Source organism: Garra rufa, chromosome 2 (genome assembly GCF_049309525.1).
Source record: "Garra rufa chromosome 2, GarRuf1.0, whole genome shotgun sequence".
NCBI classification, from domain to species: Eukaryota; Metazoa; Chordata; class Actinopteri; order Cypriniformes; family Cyprinidae; genus Garra; species Garra rufa.
The window spans coordinates 67,968,053-67,987,468 of NC_133362.1; the positions used below are offsets into that span (position 1 = coordinate 67,968,053).

At 39.8% G+C, this 19,416-nt stretch overlaps 1 protein-coding gene across 1 annotated transcript in view; it reads right to left on the reverse strand.

Annotated features, from left to right (window-relative positions):
* Positions 1-19,416, reverse strand: part of LOC141326062 (uncharacterized) — a 629,392-nt gene that overhangs the window by 264,426 nt on the left and 345,550 nt on the right. The window contains 3 exon segments of the mRNA XM_073834763.1: positions 14,174-14,281; positions 14,402-14,471; positions 16,866-17,076. Coding sequence (XP_073690864.1) covers positions 14,174-14,281; positions 14,402-14,471; positions 16,866-17,076 — 389 coding nt within the window.

Genomic DNA, 19,416 nt, shown 5'->3' on the forward strand with positions numbered 1-19,416 from the left:
GGAAAAAAATTGTTTTTTAAAATTTTGTGTGTAATTGACAGATTTTTGTATTTTGGGTGAGTGGTCTGAACAAAAACACAGATATAGTAACAGATGCAATCAAATATTTATACACTGAATGAACAACAGTATGAGCAAAAACACTTTTGTATTTGATTACATACATAGAGTGTTATTCACAAGGAGACTCACCTGAAGGTTCTCAAAAAGCCAATCACACAGGATGGACAGTGGAATGGCCGGGTGTGTAATTCCTATTAATACAAGTGTATAAGGTTGACTGTGATGTTACCAGAACAAACGCGATTTTAAATATTCTACTCAGACATATACACAAATAACGTGTTTAATCAAAAAATAACTAAATCAAAATAGCAAAAACAAACACAAAGTGGACTATTTATAAGGTTAACAATTTTGATTCATTCAAAAACGAAACAAGAAATTCTTTCAAATCGCTCATTCAATTCAATAACAAAACACCTCTGTGCTGTGCAGAGAACAAAAAAACTGCTTTGACTGGTCTTTTAAACTATTTTGGTTGGCGAAATAAGAGCAGAAACAGATTATTCACAACACTGTTGTTAATACTTTACTTATTGAATAAATTATCTGTAAATGTTCGTTCTGGAAGTGAACTTCTCCTTTAAGTTGCTATTTTAAACAACTAAACAATTAACTATAACAACTAACATTTGTATGAACTGAAGTTTAACATTGATTTACCTCAGTTTTTGCCTGTTTCATCGAGGGGTGCGCAAACATATGAAGCAGTAGAAGTAGAAAAAGTAGAAAAGCTGTTACAAACATATGAAGCAGAAAAGTATTCAATGTTCTAGAATACAACACATTACAGCTATAAAAACTGAAATTAAACATTAAATGTGAAAAACTAGGAAATCAAGCTAATTTTGCTTACCTTCTCCTCAGCTTACAGTGGATGTTGACCGTTATGGTTTGAATGATGCGCGTGCGCAGAGATCCGACTTGTCCCATCAGAAATGTAAAATATAAATAAGCGTTATAAATATGATTTAGACTAAAAAAATTACCCTTACATCGTGTCTACGCCGGACATGACAGTTTCCGCTCCACATCGCAACAGCTAAAGGGGCTGTTCACATATAGGCTATGTCCAAATTCAGGGTCTGCATCCTCCTTAGGATCCTTCCTACCCGGTTGAAGGAGGAGGGGTCCTCTGAAGACCGCAAAACCTAGTGATGGGTCGTTCTTGAACGATTCGTTCATTTTGAACGAATCTTTAATGTGACTCGGAAAGAACGAGTCGTCTTGGGGAGTGATTCGTTCAGTCGCGCATGCGCAATTGCGCAACTATGAGCGAAGGACTCAAACCAGAAGACTCGAGAGATGAACTAATCAATTCTGTTTCCGGCTCAGATCGCGTTAGTAAAGTTAATACGGGGCTGTCACGTGACGAACGAACGACTCAAACCCGAGACTCGAGAGATGAACTAATCAATTCTTTTTCCGGCTCAGATCGCGTTAGTAAAGTTAATACGGGGCTGTCACGTGATGAACGAACGACTCAACCCGGACAGATAGAAGTGAGGGAGCTAATCATAGACTGAAGACCCAGGTAAACAATGAATTATTCTTTTCTGTTTCTAATAGTTTTGTCTTGTTTGTAGTGTGATGAACGTTTGTATTAGCAGTACATATGTTATGGAAGTAAAACATAGCTTTTTAATTATATTTTGGTAAAATGAACGAAATGAACAAAATGACTCGAAAAAAGATTTGTTCATTTTGCTGAACGAGACTCAAAGATCCGAGTCGGTAAAATGATCCGAACTTCCCATCACTAGCAAAACCTGGAAGTAGGTGTCTGTGGATTTGGACAGCCTACCCTTCTTTCAGTTCCATCCCCTACCCGTTGCTCATATTCGGTCACCTAGCAACCATGACAGCGCTAAGCAAGAAGTAAGGTTAGCTGTACCAAAGAACTTTGTCTGTACTGCACAAAACAAAAGAACTGCTCTTTCATCCCTAAAAGCGTTAAAAACAGCTTCAATCACTAACAAGAAATTAGCTGTGTGTAAGGGGATATTCACACAGGCAGTAAGAAAGAAGCTAGTTTACGAAAGAGAAGTTTTTTTAACATATAAACATACAAATGTAAAAAATAAATAAAAATAAGCTTAACGCTAAAACCAAAGGCCAAACTAGACAACCGCTGTAAAAAAATGTTTTTTTAAACGCCATTTTTTTAAAACTTACATCATTACTACCTGTCGCTTCGTCCGCTATTATTTGAAAATTTCGGAAGCGCTCTACCGAAAGGAATTATGGGATAGGTAGGACGGGAAAGGATCCACCAGACCCATCCTTCCAATTCGGGGAAAAGGAGGACGTATTTGTGGGCCACATTTGAAGGATCCTATGAATTTGGACAGCCTTCGTCGCAGCACTGTGACGTAACATCCTTCAAATAAGTCCTCCGAAGGATGCAGACCCTGAATTTGGACACAGCCATAGTGTCTTTTGCGCGGCGCGCATAAGTTTGTTATTTCAAATGTAGACGCGCACTATGCGTGGATTGCGCGCTCATAATGAACCGCGGGTCATGTGACATGAACCAACCAATCAGCTTCATCCTATTTATCTAATTCTATTCTAAAATTTCACTATCACAACATTGTAACACAAGCAGGTTTATAATATAGATGTTTTACATGGGAATACACTAGGGGTGTGACGAGATCTCGTGTGACGAGATCTCGCGAGATGAAATTTGGCGAGATTGCTCGTCGCATTAAAATTCTGTCTCGCGAGATTTGTTATCCAACAAGCAACCGGAAAACACAGGCATTACTATTTACTACGCACCCGCCACGTTCAAATCGTGATCCAAGAAGCAGCAAAATGACGGACAATACAGATATTGAAATTGAAGATGCCCCCACCACGTTCAAATCTTTTGTTTGGCAGCATTTTGGGTTCCCGACAGAAATGATTAATGGCAAGAGAGTAGGTGATAAGACACGGACAATATGCAGACACTGCAAGCAAACAATGCCGTACAGCGCGGCTAATACGAGCAGTGAGCGCATCTTTTCCACAGCTGGAGACATAGTCAATGCGCAAAGATCCCAACTACTGCCCGAAAATGTGGACATGCTAATATTCTTAAAAAAGAACATGGATGTGTAGTTGTCAGTGACATACTTGATACATCTCAGTCTGTAAATGACAGAGAAGAACTTCTTGTTTTGCTTATATTGTTTGCACTTGAAAAAAGGAGAAATATATAATTTTATTTATTTTATTTTAACTTTTATAACATTTTATTTTAGTTTCAATTTGTAGAGGAAGAAGTGACATACTTGATCAGGATCTGTTTGCACTATTTGCCGTCTGTACTGACAGAGAAGAACTTTTTGTTTTGCACATATTGTTTGCTTTGTAAAAAAGGAGAAATATATAATTGTATTTCTTATTTATTTTTTAAATATTATTTTAACTTTTATAACATTTTAGTTTCAATTTGTAGAGGAAGAAGTTTATTAAGAAGTTTATTAAAAAGAAGAAGACCATTGAATGTTAAGGCTTGTGCAACTAAGTTAAATAAAAGTCTGTTTTAGTTTTCTTAAAATCTCGTCTCGTCTCGATCTCGTGAACCCAATCTCGTGTCTCGTCTCGTCTCGTGAGCTGAGTGTCTCGTCACACCCCTAGAATACACATGTGAATACACATGTTTTTCACATGTGATCACAAGGGTTTCACATGGGATTCACATGTTATTCCACTGGTTTCACATGGGTTTCACATGGGAATCACATGTGATTCACATGGGAATTCACACAGAATGCACATGAAAGTGTTCCAAAAGCACACGTTTGCACATATTTTCACAGCTCAAGATACTGCTTTCTTCTGTCTAAATCTGCATCTCGGCGCTCTCTGTAACGCCTTGCTATCTCAGCTCCATTAAGTCCCATACTTCTCAAAATAAATGTATTCTATTAACACACATTAAATACAGTAAAATATGGTTTCACAATCAGTTTTATTGTTTCTATATTGTCATTAAATGTGATATGTAGTCTTATGTTACCCATCTCAGCGGTTGATGTCCACCCTGTCATAACAGCCTTGATGACAGGGTGGACAATGACAGGTTGGACAATTTTAGCTAATCTGCTTTTATTAAGCACATGGTGGGACACTAGCTAGCAAAACCAGCTAACTTGAAGGTGACTTTGAAGTATTTTGACAAATATACCTAAACTTTTCAGATTTTCACGCCGACAGGGTGGACATGTTATGCGTGACCATATTAAACAATGAACATATAATGATGATATACATGAAAAATAAGAGGAAGTACTTTCTCTTCTTGGTGCTGTTGGTCTGATCTCAGTTCAAATATGTCAACATTCTGGTGATGATGTCACTGATTGCATCATATTAGTAATTAAAGGGCCAAGTGACCCATAATGACAGGGTGGACATTAAGTTCAGGGACGCATATGAAATTGAAGATTGTCACGGGTGAGTAAGGGAGGTCTGGGTCCAAATGCAGGTGAAGAAATGATTTTAATATAATTAAACACAAATAAACAAACAAAAGGCCAACACGGCACACTAAGAACTAAAACACAAAATAAACAAGATCTAGAACATAAACTTAAGTCAAGAAATTCAAGAACATGGAAACAAACATGACACGAGACAATGCAGACATGAATGCAGAGTGAGTGGAGATGATACTTATAGTCCTGATAGTAATTGTGAACAGGTGTGGGTGATCAGTGCTAATGACAAAACAGACGTGAAGAATCAGAGGAGTGAGTGCAAACAGCGACCTCAGGTGGCTGAGGGAAAACCCACAGCCCCGATCATGACAGTACCCCCTCTCTAGGGAACGGCTTCCAGACGTTCCCAAAACCAAAATTCTGGAGGGAGGAGGAACGGTGGAAGGTGCATCAGGGGGAGGGATGGCGGGCCAGGCCCATGCAGCGGAGTCACGTGAGCAGACCTCACCGCCAGAGGAACGCGAGCTGGCCTCGCCGCCAGCAGAACATCAGCGGACGCTGCCGCCTGAGGAACGTGAGCTGGCCTCGCTGCCAGAGGAACGTCAGCGGACGCCGCCAGAGGAACGTGAGCTGGCCTCGCCGCCTGAGGAACGTGAGCTGGTCCCGCCGCCTGAGGAACGTGAGCTGGCCTCGCCGCCAGAGGAACGTGAGCTGGCCTCGCCGCCAGAGGAACGTGAGCTGGCCTCGCCGCCAGAGGAACGTGAGCTGGCCTCGCCGCCAGAGGAACGTGAGCTGGCCTCGCCGCCACCAGAGGAACGTGAGCTGGCCTCGCCGCCACCAGAGGAACGTGAGCTGACGCCACCGCCAGAGGAACGTGAGCTGACGCCGCCGCCAGAGGAACGTGAGCGGTCGCCGCCGCGGCCGGAACAGAGAGAGCGGTCAACGCCGCGTCAGGAGCAGAGAGAGCGGCCACCGCCGCGTCCGGAGCAGAGAGCGCGGTCACCGCCGCGTCCGGAACAGAGAGAGCGGTCACCGCCGTGTCCGGAACAGAGAGAGCGGTCACCGCCGCGTCAGGAACAGAGAGAGCGGTCACCGCCGCGTCAGGAACAGAGAGAGCGGTCACCGCCGCGTCCGGAACATAGAGAGCGGTCACCGCCGCGTCCGGAACAGAGAGAGCGGTCACCGCCGCGTCCGGAACATAGAGAGCGGTCACCGCCGCGTCCGGAACAGAGAGAGCGGTCACCGCCGCGTCAGGAACAGAGAGAGCGGTCACCGCCGCGTCCGGAACAGAGAGAGCGGTCACCGCCGCGTCCGGAACAGAGAGAGCGGTCACCGCCGCGTCCGGAACAGAGAGAGCGGTCACCGCCGCGTCCGGAACAGAGAGAGCGGTCACCGCCGCGTCCGGAACAGAGAGAGCGGTCACCGCCGCGTCCGGAACAGAGAGAGCGGTCACCGCCGCGTCCGGAACAGAGAGAGCGGTCACCGCCGCGTCAGGAACAGAGAGAGCGGTCACCGCCGCGTCCGGAACAGAGAGAGCGGTCACCGCCGCGTCCGGAACAGAGAGAGCGGACGCCCTCCCTCGAAAAAACGCTTCTGCCCTCGCCATAAAGTAGGGGCGTGTCCGCGCCGCCTCAGCACTAAGGGCATCCATCGCCGCCAAACAGGCGTAGATGGTCTCGAAGCGAGCGGCTGACGCCGCCTCGAAAGACCTCTCACCCGCTGGACCCACTGTGGATGTCTGCATTCTGTCACGTGATACTAGGAGGTCTGGGTCCAAATGCAGGTGAAGAAATGATTTTAATATAATTAAACACAAATAAACAAACAAAAGGCCAACACGGCACACTAAGAACTAAAACACAAAATAAACAAGATCTAGAACATAAACTTAAGTCAAGAAATTCAAGAACATGGAAACAAACATGACACGAGACAATGCAGACATGAATGCAGAGTGAGTGGAGATGATACTTATAGTCCTGATAGTAATTGTGAACAGGTGTGGGTGATCAGTGCTAATGACAAAACAGACGTGAAGAATCAGAGGAGTGAGTGCAAACAGCGACCTCAGGTGGCTGAGGGAAAACCCACAGCCCCGATCATGACAGAAGATATTTTTTTGTAAAAATACAAATAAAATGGCAAAAACCATTTTTATTTGCTATTAACTAATGGCAACAATAAGGGAAAGTGGAAATTTGTTTGATTATGTGTTATTTTATCATTTATAGCCTTGGTTGATATCTGCTGTCCAGCATGAGGGACACAAGAGAAGGGCAGTGATGCATTAGAAGAAAGTGGAATAAAATAGCCAACTTGAATGCAATTATTATTGTACAAACGTGTATTAAAGTACTTATACATTACTTGTATCCAACCAGAATAGTACTATTACACAAAATGGCCAAAATAACTCCATGACTGTGATGGGGACAACAAAGGGCACTTTATAGTGATATTGACCCAACTGTATTACACATCAATAAATATGACTAAAAGTGGGTTTTGCGTTGATATCCGAACATTATTTCATAAAACAAATTCTTTAGCAGCAGTAATATGTACATTCATAAAAGTACATTCAAACTGTTTTACCCAAGTCTGTCAAATGATTGAATTCCTAATATACTTACAATTAGTAGGGCAATTATTTAAAATATATATATATTAGAAAATTACTTTTCTAATCAACTTTTTCGAATTAAAAATGTAATTATTTACATCAAAATCACTTTTGAAAAAGAAAGATAAAAAATAAGATTTCAACATTAAAGGATAACTATTGCTAAAATGCAACCTGGGCTGTTTTTTTTTGGTAACACTTTATAATAACGTTCAGTTGTAAGTCATTTATAAGTGGTTAGTTAATGATAAAATAATGATTTGCAAAACATTCATAAATGTTTAATAAGTGATATGCTAACAATTTGTGTATGTTTTGCTAATTCATTTATAAGTTATTTACAAGTAATTAGTTAATGATGAACTAATCATTTACAAAACATGACTATGCATTCATAAGTGATTAAAAAGTGATGTGTTAGTATTTTAATATATGTTTTGTAGATTAAGTTATAAATCATTTACAAGTGATTAGATAATGATGAACTAATAATTTACAAAACATGATTATATGTTCACAAATGATTATTAAGTAATAGGCTAACAATGTACAAATTTGTCGTAATTTATCTTAAAAAATTGCATCATGAAATAATCAAAAAGATCCTTAGTAAGTGGTTAATCTGTTACTAGTTAATATATTATTTGTCACTTAAAAATAATAAAATATCAATCATTTAAATGTGTATCCTTCACTGAAGATCGCATCATGAATAAACCATTTACAAATCTTTCTGCATCCCCTAATCTAAAGTGTAAACAATTCATCAGTTGTAAATGTTTTACTCATTATTCAAAGGTCTTTCACCCAGTGTGTATACCCACCTGACACCCACACAACCTGTAACCGGCAGGTTTGTAAAACATTTACAACTGATGAGTAGTTTACACTTTAGATTAGGGGATGCAGAAAGTGTTGTAAATTATTTATTCATTATTTATTCATCAACAGCTTTTGAATACTTTGTAGTGTGTACTGCAATGTAAGGGCTGACTGGTGAAGGTAAAGATGTTTTCTTTGGCAAACATGATCTGCGCCCCAAATGACGCACTATACACTCTGCACTTATTCACTATTTACTTATGCACTAAGCACCATGTTCAAATTTGTTTTCATATCAACTTCAAATTTGTTTTCATATCAACTTCAAATTTGGAATAACTTATTTAGATTTAAGACTTCAAACTGATATCAAATTAAGGATAAAACCTGTTATGTACAATATGTATTTTATCTAAAATATAATAAAAATGGTTCTGTTTGATTATTTCATGATATGCCATTTTTCAGATAATTTACGACAGATGGGTAAATCGTTAGCATAGTACTTACAACAAAATTAACATATCACTCTCACATGTCTCCTTGTGTTTTGTTTATTGGACTGTTCTGCTTTGGTTTCTCCCTTTGTCTCCCCCTGTCATTCAGTTAACTTTGGTTTCTTCCTTTGCCTTTCTGTGATGATTTAATTATCGTCTGCACCTGGTCTTGTAATTAGTCTCACCCTTTATAAGTCGTGTGTTTCTCAGTTTGCTTTGTGTCGTCTTAAAGTTTTGTATTGTTGTGTTTCTTTGGATTCCCAGTTTGTCTTTATTAAAACACATTGTTTGATTGAAACGTCTTCTCTCTGGCTCTTCATCTCCCAGCAACACGTGACAGAAGACGACACCATGACAATGACTGCTGATGAAAAGCTGTGGAGTTTGCGACAGGGTGGTCGGGAGTTGGAGAGGGATGTGGTTCAATTTGCCGAGCTACACTGTAACAAATTTCTGTAGTTTTCACAGCATTATTACTGTAAAATGAACAAATCCATACTGTGGAATATGTATACAGTTAGTTGCTGTAAATCGGCAATGCATCATGGGTAAAAATACAACCGCGGGAAATTCTACAGTAAAATAATATTTTCCTGTGAATCACATTGCAGTAGGGGTGTAAATATTAATCGATTCGTATCGATGCATCGATTATGCAGCCGCCGATTCAATGCATCGATTCGTCCGCAAGAATATCGATTAATGTGTTTATTTTGCCGCCTGTTTGTTCACTTGTCTATTTTTAGAATCCGTTCCGACCTTTCTTTTACTGTCTGCTCCGATGTATTAAGCGTACTACCTACTCCTAAGCTGCGGGTGGCACTAACCTCACTGTCTTCTTCTTCACACGCGTTACTTTCGTTTCACAGTCCGATGTTGTTCATGTTCACAGACCTCACGTTTTTGTCTGACTTTCAAGAGCGATGATTTTGAACTGATTTTGTGGATTAGTATTCTATTTGCAGTTCATCTACTGCAGAAGATGTGTGACCATTACCTCTTAATAAGATGCAAATTGTATTTTCAAAATGTAACCAATTTTGTATGAAAGAAACTTTTTTAAAACGATGAATAGGCTAATTGGCAATAGTAGACCTGCACTATAAGTTTTTTATTTTTTATTACAATTTATCTGATTGCACTTTGTAGATGCAGTAACTTATATTTGCTGTTCTATTTGCAGTGCATTGAGCACGACTGCTTTAGTGGAACATACACATTATGTGAATAGAATACTGTTTCTGTATTCTCAATAAAAGGCAAATTATTTACCATTTTTGTTGATTTATTTGAAACTTAATAGATATCATGTAAAAATATCTAATATTGAATCGAATCAGATCGAATCGCATCGTATCACAGGGAATTCTGAAGTATCGAAAATAATCGAATCGTTGGCTTAAGAAATCGGTATCGTATCGAATCGTCTTGAAGGCTCCGATTTACACCCCTACATTGCAGTAGTTGAGATCGGCATTTTTCTCTCAGCTGGATTAACCGACGTAATGGGCGTATTTTTTTCCAATTTGACCTCAGAAAGGTAAAGTTGCTCTTTATTTTTCCATATTTTTGGTCATTATTGTTATATTTACAGTTTTCACTCGAGACGTTATACGTGTTTAACTTTCAGAGAGCGGGAGAGAGAGTCGACCGTGAGAGGGAGCGGTGGTACCGGGCGGACATCCACATTAACCGGTAAGTGTTCGCATATTATTGCAAAAAGCATTACATTTTGATATATTTTCAAGTCATTATTTCGGTAAAGAACTGACATGGCTGTATACATTTAATCTGGAATTGCGTCTGTGTGTTTGTGGATTAGCTGTTTGAAGCCACATGTGTTTTTCTCTTGCTAGATACTGCGCGATGGATATTGCTTTAATACTGACGAAATGCAGAAACAGGTAAGGCGTTAAAACCGCACGACATTTTTCATAGGACTTTGTGTTTTTTTACTTGAGCTGTGCGTAATATCAGTTAAAATGGCTTCGCGCCTCAAACTAAACACCATCCGTTCTCAGCAAAACTGCGTCACTCAGGACTAGGGCTGAAGGCGAAACGGCCTCAGACTAAAAGACATCATGGTCTCGTAAGCCTCCGTCTATATTTGTTATTTAATGGTTACATGTTAGTAACATATCCGCTGTCACAATGCATCGTTTGTCTTTTGGATATTATAATACATTACATTACAGGGCTTGCAAAATCGCTAGCCCAGTGTCCTGGGGCTATTGTGTTTTCCAGTTGGGCTGGCAAATGTTTCACCAGCTATTTTAAAATAGAGGGCTCCTATAGGTACTTTAAAACTCCTCAATTCAGTTCACATTTAAGACCGTACAAAGTTTTTAATACGTTAAACAGTATAAGAAAAGTCCTAATTATAATTTTATAAGGTCTTTTACTGTTAGGGACAAACAGACAAGAATCGCGATAGGGCTGGATTAAACTTCAAAAGGCAATGATATGTGCGTGTCTTTATATGAATGTATCTGAAGGGGAACCGACTGTCCTCAGAATCGTGTCGATGGCTTTTTAATTTAGTCTTAAACTTAACCTTAAAGTAAACATATAATGCCTGATAAAACGGCTTAAATGAGTTCGGAGCTGCTTTGTATAGAACCGTTACTAGGGAAACCGTAATATTTCAGCGCTCCTAAAGCGCCCCCTAGTGACATAGAATGCATATTTATTTCCAATAAATTTTTTCAGCTGTTTATGGTCAAATTATTAGTTATTGACCCATGTTTTTTATGCAGAAAACACAGAGTTGTAAATGTGAAAAGTTCCCTTCTAAATATCTAAACAATTAAGACAGTTACATTTATATATACTTGATTTATCTTTTTTAATGGTATAAAGGCTGAAATACCGTTGTATACAATTTTTTTTTTTGGTGAAAACCTTTATCTGAACTGTATGTAATTTTATGGCTTAATATGTTACCGTACATTGTCCAACCCACTCATACTGTGTTTATTTTACTTGTGCAGCTCTTAAAAATTATCATAAATTGCCAATAAATTGATATTTAAATAATTCAGTAGATACCCTGTAAATAGTGAAATAGAATTCCTTCCTTGATGTTTGTTGATAATGATATTTGTGTATTGAAAATATTTTGATGATATGTAGACCCCTATCTGATTTTCTATATTTTAAAATAAAATTAAGCTGTCATTTTTGCTTATAAACTTCCACATTAATAACATTTTTATTTATTTTTTACTGCAGGGAAGAAGACTCCAGCCCAGGACAATGATGCCAGCTCATGCCCATCTCAGGAAAGAAAAAAGGATTCATGCTGAACATCACATGCAGAAACCAGAATTATTGCATCCCATTTTTGGTCATCTGTTGGCACTTGTTACATATAGAGCTGTTTTACTTAAAATGCTTTGAAGAAATAATACCAAAAGATAAGCTTAATTGATGTCTGTGATATATGAAGACTGATATATATAGTGGTGGCCAAAATTATTAGAACACTAGTGTTTTTTACCAGCTTAACATGGGTTTAAGTCAGTTATTTCTATCTTTTGCTGTAGTGTAAGTAGGAAATATCAGTTTACATAAATATAAATAAATCAATATCCAAACATAAATTTATGCCCTTAATTGTGATAATCCAGTGGAATTTCTGTGAGATTTCAGCTGGTGAAAATACCAGTGTTCTAATACTTTTGGCCACCACTGTATAAATGTTAATTGTTTGTTAATTGTTTATTTTCACTGATATAAAAAAATATATTGAAAACACTTTGCTAAGTTAACTTCTTAACTAAAAATTAAATAAATTGATATTGCTGTTATTTTATGATGCTGTTAATACTTTCTCTGACAAGCGGCAGTAATGAAAACTATTTTCTGGTTTGTCATGTAATGTTTGATGTATATCCTGTACTGGAGCTAAAGATTTTATAGTTAGAATCTATACATTTTTAGGTTTATGCAAAATAAAAAAATGTTTACACACTGAAAAATACAAAATTGAAATGTATTGTATGCTATGCTATTTTATGTATTTTCACAATTTGAAGTCAATAAATGGTATTTTTGTGACAAAAACTGTGTCTTCTTTTTAGACTACACACAATTAAAGCAGTAATGTTCATTATAGTACAGTATACTAATTACTTTTTGTTAAAAATTAATTTATTCATGATTAATTCATTCAAAAAGAGCATTCTATTAATCTGAATGCAATTATGGTACTGTGATATTCCCTGTATAAAAATTACAGTAGTACAGTAAGTTACTGTGATGAAACTTACAGTCAGCATACTGTGGAATATATTACAGCAACTTACTTGCCAATTGCTGCCAGTAAGTTGCTGTAAATTTCACAGTAATCTTGTTACAGTGTATATCATCAGATGAGCTGGCCCGATGCTTCAATCAGCGTTGTGTTTCTGTTGGGGCTGGACAAGGATACAATCCGTTGCGATATACCCGTTCTTGATCTTCCGTTTGTAGAATTTGTCAACGTCATTCTTCATTTGAACGGCTCTAACTTTAAGCTCACTGAAATGGAGAATGACAGTCCTGATCCTTGTCCAGTCCTCTCGGATGCACGTCGCATCGCGTCAGCTCATCCTAAACCGGGATTCCCCACATGCCTCGTCAACTGCTCAGACCACCTGCCAAGTTAAGATGCTCAGGGTAATCAAATAGTGCAGTCTGAAGGAACCAAAGGTATTTCATTACAAAATTTTTTTAATGCAGCATACGTTATAGTAATTAATACTTTTTTTTTTTATGGTTTAATTTATTTATTTGACACTTGAATGTTTAGTCATATGTTACCTACAGGTTCATTATACTGGAAGCGAAATGCTCGCAAAATACTTGCTGTTTCAGAGGAGGAATTTCTAAGATTTCAACAAAATAGCAAACGAAAGAGACCTAGGTACATTCAGGTTTTTTTTCTTCCCTACTGATTTTTAGAAATGGTTAAGTACTCAACACACATCTCAACTTATGATGGAGACTGAAGTTGACAAGAAAATTAACCGCAATGTCAGTTGTCATCTACTCACCCTCATGTTCCAGTATCAGTGCTTTCCTTAAAAGTGTATTCTTCAGATATTATAGCAGTTGTTTTATACTTGCCAAATTGATTACCATAAGAATCATGGAAAAATAATAGTTCAGTTGCTGCTTCTATGGTATAAAGCAGCTGTTTTCATTTTTTTATTTTTTCGAATTTGTTATATTGTATAAGAGTGGGGAAAAACTGGAACGTTTAACCAGACGAAATGAGTAAGACTAACTTTATTGAATCTCTTATTTCACAGGACCCTTCCAGGAGCCAATGTTTGCAGTCTGTTGCCGGAGCATTGTGGGATGCAAAGTATGTGTGCTGCAGTGGCATGAAACTTCTAGCCAGTGTCTTAAATGTAGACAAGAGTACACCAATGTCTATGAAGTCACAGGCCTTTCTGATGCATTTTCTGTTCTGAAAGACATAGTTTCTGTTGACTAAACTCTAAACAAATTTGTTTATGTAATTTCTCTACCTTTTCTGTTATTTATGGGTCATGTTGTGTATCTTTTTGTTGTTTCAATGAGATCCAGCAGAGCTAGTTTAAAGTATGAGAAGTCACCGTTCACAGTATTGTTGTAGCATATTTCCATATCTGGGTGCAGTTCTGCAAAGTGGTGTTCCACACGTTCTCTTTGTCTCCCTGAAGAAAAGGGATCACTTCCAAACACTAAATGTCTGGTCAGTGACTAGCCTAGTTCTGCTTCATAAAGGTCAGCTGCTTCATTGGCATGTGGCAACAGTTCCTCTGAGATTATCTTTAGACATCCACCCTCTGCCAAAACATTGGGAATGCCTTTACCTGGAGTAACAATTTCAAGCCAGACTGTCAGTTCTTAATCATTGTTCTTTCAATAAAAAAAAGTGTTCTTTCAGTATACCTGGTATCCTGTGTTCTTTGACTCCACTTCTTAAATATCACTGATGCTGAGACACTGGTCCATGCCTTCATTACTTCTCATCTTGCCTACTGTAATTCTCTTTTCTGTGGTCTACCAAACACAACATTAAATAAGATTCAATATATCCAAAACTCCCATCCTACAAACACGTCATTGGCCACCCATTCATTTTCGTATCCAATACAAGATTCTCCTTATCACCTTCAAAGCACTTTATGGACCTGTCACCCCCTATATATTTTTGATCTCTTTTACACTTACTCCCCACTTCGCACACTACGCTTTTCAGAAACTTGTCTGCTGTTAATCCTGTTACAGGTTAGCATTGTTTGGTGGACAAGCGTTTTGTATCTCCGCCCCCAGTACAGGATTTCAAAACTCACCTTAAATCATATCTTTTCCTCTCTTGCTTCTCTGATCTGACTACATCATCTGTTTCATGCCTGGTTCCAGGGTTGGGGTCAATTCAGGAATGAACTCAACAATTCCAATTCAAAGAAGGAATTGGAATTCAACAACAATTACAAGAAACAGAGTTGGAATTGAATTGGAATTACAGGAAGTGGAATTCAATTCAGGGAAATTCCACTGAATTCCATTTATTGCTGTTTCTGAGCATTTATTTGTGATTGCATTTAGAGACATACGTTTGAACTTTATTTATGATGCTTTACAAATACCATGTATGAAATAGAGTTGATCAAATGCAAGTAAATATAAATGAGAATTGTACATTATGAATTAATAATTGAATGACAATGGTGATAAGTTTCTGGATGTACTATACATTCAATATATGATTACCACATAATTTATGTCTCAACACACATGTCATTTTCATTCAAGTATTTCATTCACCTTTTATTACATCGAATTATCATCATTTCCTGAAATTTGGCATGTGAAATGATCATGCTTAACATACTAAACATTAGGGTGTCAAAATTAATCGTTTTTACGATGCATCGCGATGCAGACAAGGACGATTCGGTATCGGTTCAGTAATAGACCATAACCGGTTATAACGGACTCAGTCCAGTGCCAAAACACGCGACCCAGGGGGCTTGTATGATTTTCCGGGAGGGGGTTGGGCTAACGAGGGGAGTACACCACATGAATAAAATAAGTCTTCAGATTTTAACTGAAAGGATTATTGCCACTTTCTTTACACACTGGTGCATTTAACGAACTAACAAACATCAGTGTGCATTTAACAAATGTCTTTTTTTGTTAGTAATTCATTTAAAGGACTGAAACACTATTTTTATTTGGTTAAAAAGACTGGCTAAAAGCACTGAGCGTGTCTATCCGGCTCAGCACCGTTTTACACAAATATAATGTTTTGTTGATATTGTGAGTGCGCACATAAATAATAATAGTAGACCTTTTGCAGTTATGAATGATGCCTTTTTATGCCTTACTTTTATCAACAAAAATGGTGTATTTTAGGTTTCCACCGCGTTTGAGCTTCCATGTCAGCTGCAAAGCCCGCTTTCGCTTTCACTCTCCGCAAAAACGATTGGATATGCATCTAACAGCGCACATTTATCTAGGTTATCTTATTATTTTAAATGTTTATGATTTTTATGCCATTGTGATTTTAATTCCTTTTTATGTACAGCACTTTGAATTACCATTGTGTATGAAATGTGCTATATAAATAAACTTGCCTTGCCTTGCCTAGGTTAAATGTTTAAATTAAGATTATGAAATGCATCAAGTGTTTTAATGTCTATAGATTTTATTTAATGCAAGTCGTGTTGATTTCGCAACGCAAGCCACCACCGCCCAGCAGGATCATCCAACGGAGCCCATGGCTGCACCACGGGGCCGCAGGCCCTCTCACACCGCCGCCATTCTCATCCGCCGACGCCAAGCCACGCCATCAACGGCACCTCCCAGGCGTCAGCCATCTTCCGTCCCAGCTACAGGGAAATGGACCGTAGCAGGACTGCGGCAAACACTCACCAGCGCTGGCGTCATCATCCCGCGACGAGCTACCAAAGCGGATCTACTCGACCTGCACGCTTCCCTTCAACTGGGTGATGCTTCCAGTTTTACCCCTCCTCCCAAGGCGGACAGAACGAGTGCACGCCGTTCAGCCCCTTAAACTCGGCCAGACCAATCCGCAAGTGCCGCAGGGACGGGCTCCCGGCCAGAGCGCGCCAGGAGACCTTCTGCGAGTTAAGGACGTGCCCCGGTCACCGAGGCCGCCAGCCCTCGCCCCCTTCCGCGTTCAGCCGAACGCCAGCCCGTCACCCACGGCCTTAAGCGCCACTCCACGGCTTCTCCAAGTCGCAGCGTCAGCGCGAGCTCACTGCCACAGACAGCAAATCCCCACGCACAGCCCGCACCCCACCACACTCCCCTTGCTTTCCCATGGACGGCAGCGCCGCCATCTCACTCCAACGCGAATATCACTCCACCAACGGCGCATGCCCCAGCGCCCGCCATCCCTCCCCTCTTCCCTCCTTTGTCCTTTACAGGTTTTGCGTCCGGCGCATGCTTGCCGCTGCTCACGACGCAAGCCCCCGTCCACCTCCTCCCCTCTCTGTCATTATTCCCAGGAGTCGCTCCAAGCGCAAACATGCTTCCACAAGCAATACCGGCAGCCTGTTTTTCATCCGCCCAAACCCGCTCTCCCTTCTCACTTGCTTCTGCGACACCCCTGCCCATTCCCCCTAATGCCTTAGCCCTGAAACCACCCCCGTACCCATTACCATCAGGAACCAGATCCTTTCAGGTGCGGACGTAGATCTTTTTTCACTCCTCTCTCCTATATCACACACTTCTTCTGATCGCGAAATTAATTGTGGTGTTTTTTCAGTCATCTTAAAAAATTCAAAGCACAATCCGTCACGCATTTTGTCTTTCGCTGAATTCACCATTGCTTTCACTCACTACGCAGAAGTCATTTGCACTGCCTTTCCCCACAGAAGACGCGAGCTCAGCAACTACCTCGCTATAATCGCTGAGCTCGCATTGTCATACGGGGGATCTCACTTTTATACCTACCACAAGCTTTTTTTCAGCTAAATGCGCCATCCGGGTCGCCCAATGGAACCAGTGCCCTTACTGGGGAGCTCTGGATCCCGAACTCCATAGTAGGGTGTTTTTAGGCTGCCAAAACATCACGTGCGCAGTCTGTCGCTCATTTTCTCACTCCACCGCCACTTGCCCTTTTGTCAACCCATCCACCCCCCCCCCCCACCCCCGCCCGCCCCGAACCTTCTCAGCCTAAATCTACCAGCTACGTCCCACGCCTTATGGATACCCTCACCACCCCCACCCCCTCATTTCATCCTGACTCCCAGTTTACAGATTACATCCTAACAGGTCTCTCACACGGCTTTAATCCTGGTGTCGAAAGTCTCCCTTCCAAAAGCCTCATTTGCCCCAATCTCCAGTCTGCTCTGGCCGAACCCTAATCAGTCGACCACAAAAAAGAATCAAAAAAGATCAAAAAAGAATTAGAGGCAAACTTCATGATTGGTCCTTTCTCCGTCCCTCCCTTCAGCGTTTTTCGGGTCAGTCCCATCGGCATTGCTACCAGAAAATTTTCAGGTAAAAAACAGCTAATTATCGATCTATCATCCCCGCATAATTCCCCGTTTCCAAGCATTAACAGCCTCATCCCGCTCGATGAATTCGCTCTCAACTATCATGACATCGACCAAGCCATTTCCCTGATTAAAAAAGCAGGTCGCGGTGCTTGGTTGGCCAAAGTCGACATCACCTCTGCCTTTAATGTCATGCCCATTCACCCTGATTTTTGGCACCTATTCGGCGTCCGCTGGCAGAATAAATTTTATTTTGCCGTCCGCCTCCCCTTCGGCTGCAGAAGCAGCCCTAAAATTTTTGACATGTTGTCAGAGGCAATTTGCTGGATCCTCTCCCAATAATCACCACATTGGATGACTTCTTGATCACCCCCCCCCCCAACTCCCTCGCAGCCGCACATCTTACGACTACCCAAAAGCTTTTCGCAGAGCTCGGGATTCCCCTCGCCCAAGACAAAACCCTAGGCCCCAGCACTTCCATTGAATTTTTGGGCATCAACTTGGATTCTCAAAAATTCCAGGCCTCTCTACCCAAATAGAAAATCGATAGAACAGTTACACTTTTACAAGTGGTCTGACAAAAAAAATCTAATCAAATAAAAACGCATTACGTCATTGTGAAATAGAAAAGAAAAATAAATTTGAAGTAAAATTGAAAAATGAGTATGCAGTGCATCGTCGAGATATTGTATTGAACCGAATCGATGACATGATAATTGTAATTGAACCGAACCGTAAGACCACTGTAGGTTCACACCCCTACTAAACATACAGTACTTTGTATTTCTTTTATATGTTTGTTTATGTGATTTACAATATTTAATGTACTATAAACTATTAAGCAAATCAAGTCAAATTATTTTATTTAGCAACTCAAGTGGAATTTATTTGAATTCAATTCTGTTTCCTGACATTCCAATTCAATTCCAATTCCATTTCCTGTCAGCTGCATGCAATTCCAATTCCAATTCCATTCCAGGAAGTGAATTGGAATTTACCATTCATTCTCAATTCAATTCATGAATGGCCCCAACCCTGCCTGGTTCCTAATTTTTTATCTGTAACTGTACTTGTCTATATATATGTTTTGTTTTTGTTTTCTCTCCCTTGCTGTAATACTTATGTGTTCTGATACTGTACAGCAACCTTGAGTTTGCAGAAAGGCGCTATAAAAAAAAAACGTATTATTATTATTATTAGATGCAACCTGGAAGAAGGTTTAATAAAAGCATCTGCTAAATAAAGAAAGACCCTTGTTTCTAGGGTTCTGATTCTTTTCAATTCCCAGTTTCAATTAAAATATGATTAAAGAATTATAACAAACATAATTATTCTGTCTCTTTTTGCAAAACATTCAGATGCAGCTGAATATCATTAACAAAACTCAGCAGGCTACATAAAAAGTGGACTCGTTTGAGAGTTTTGTGAAAAATAGAGCGGCATGATTCCGGATAAACTGAAGGTTTTTTTAATGG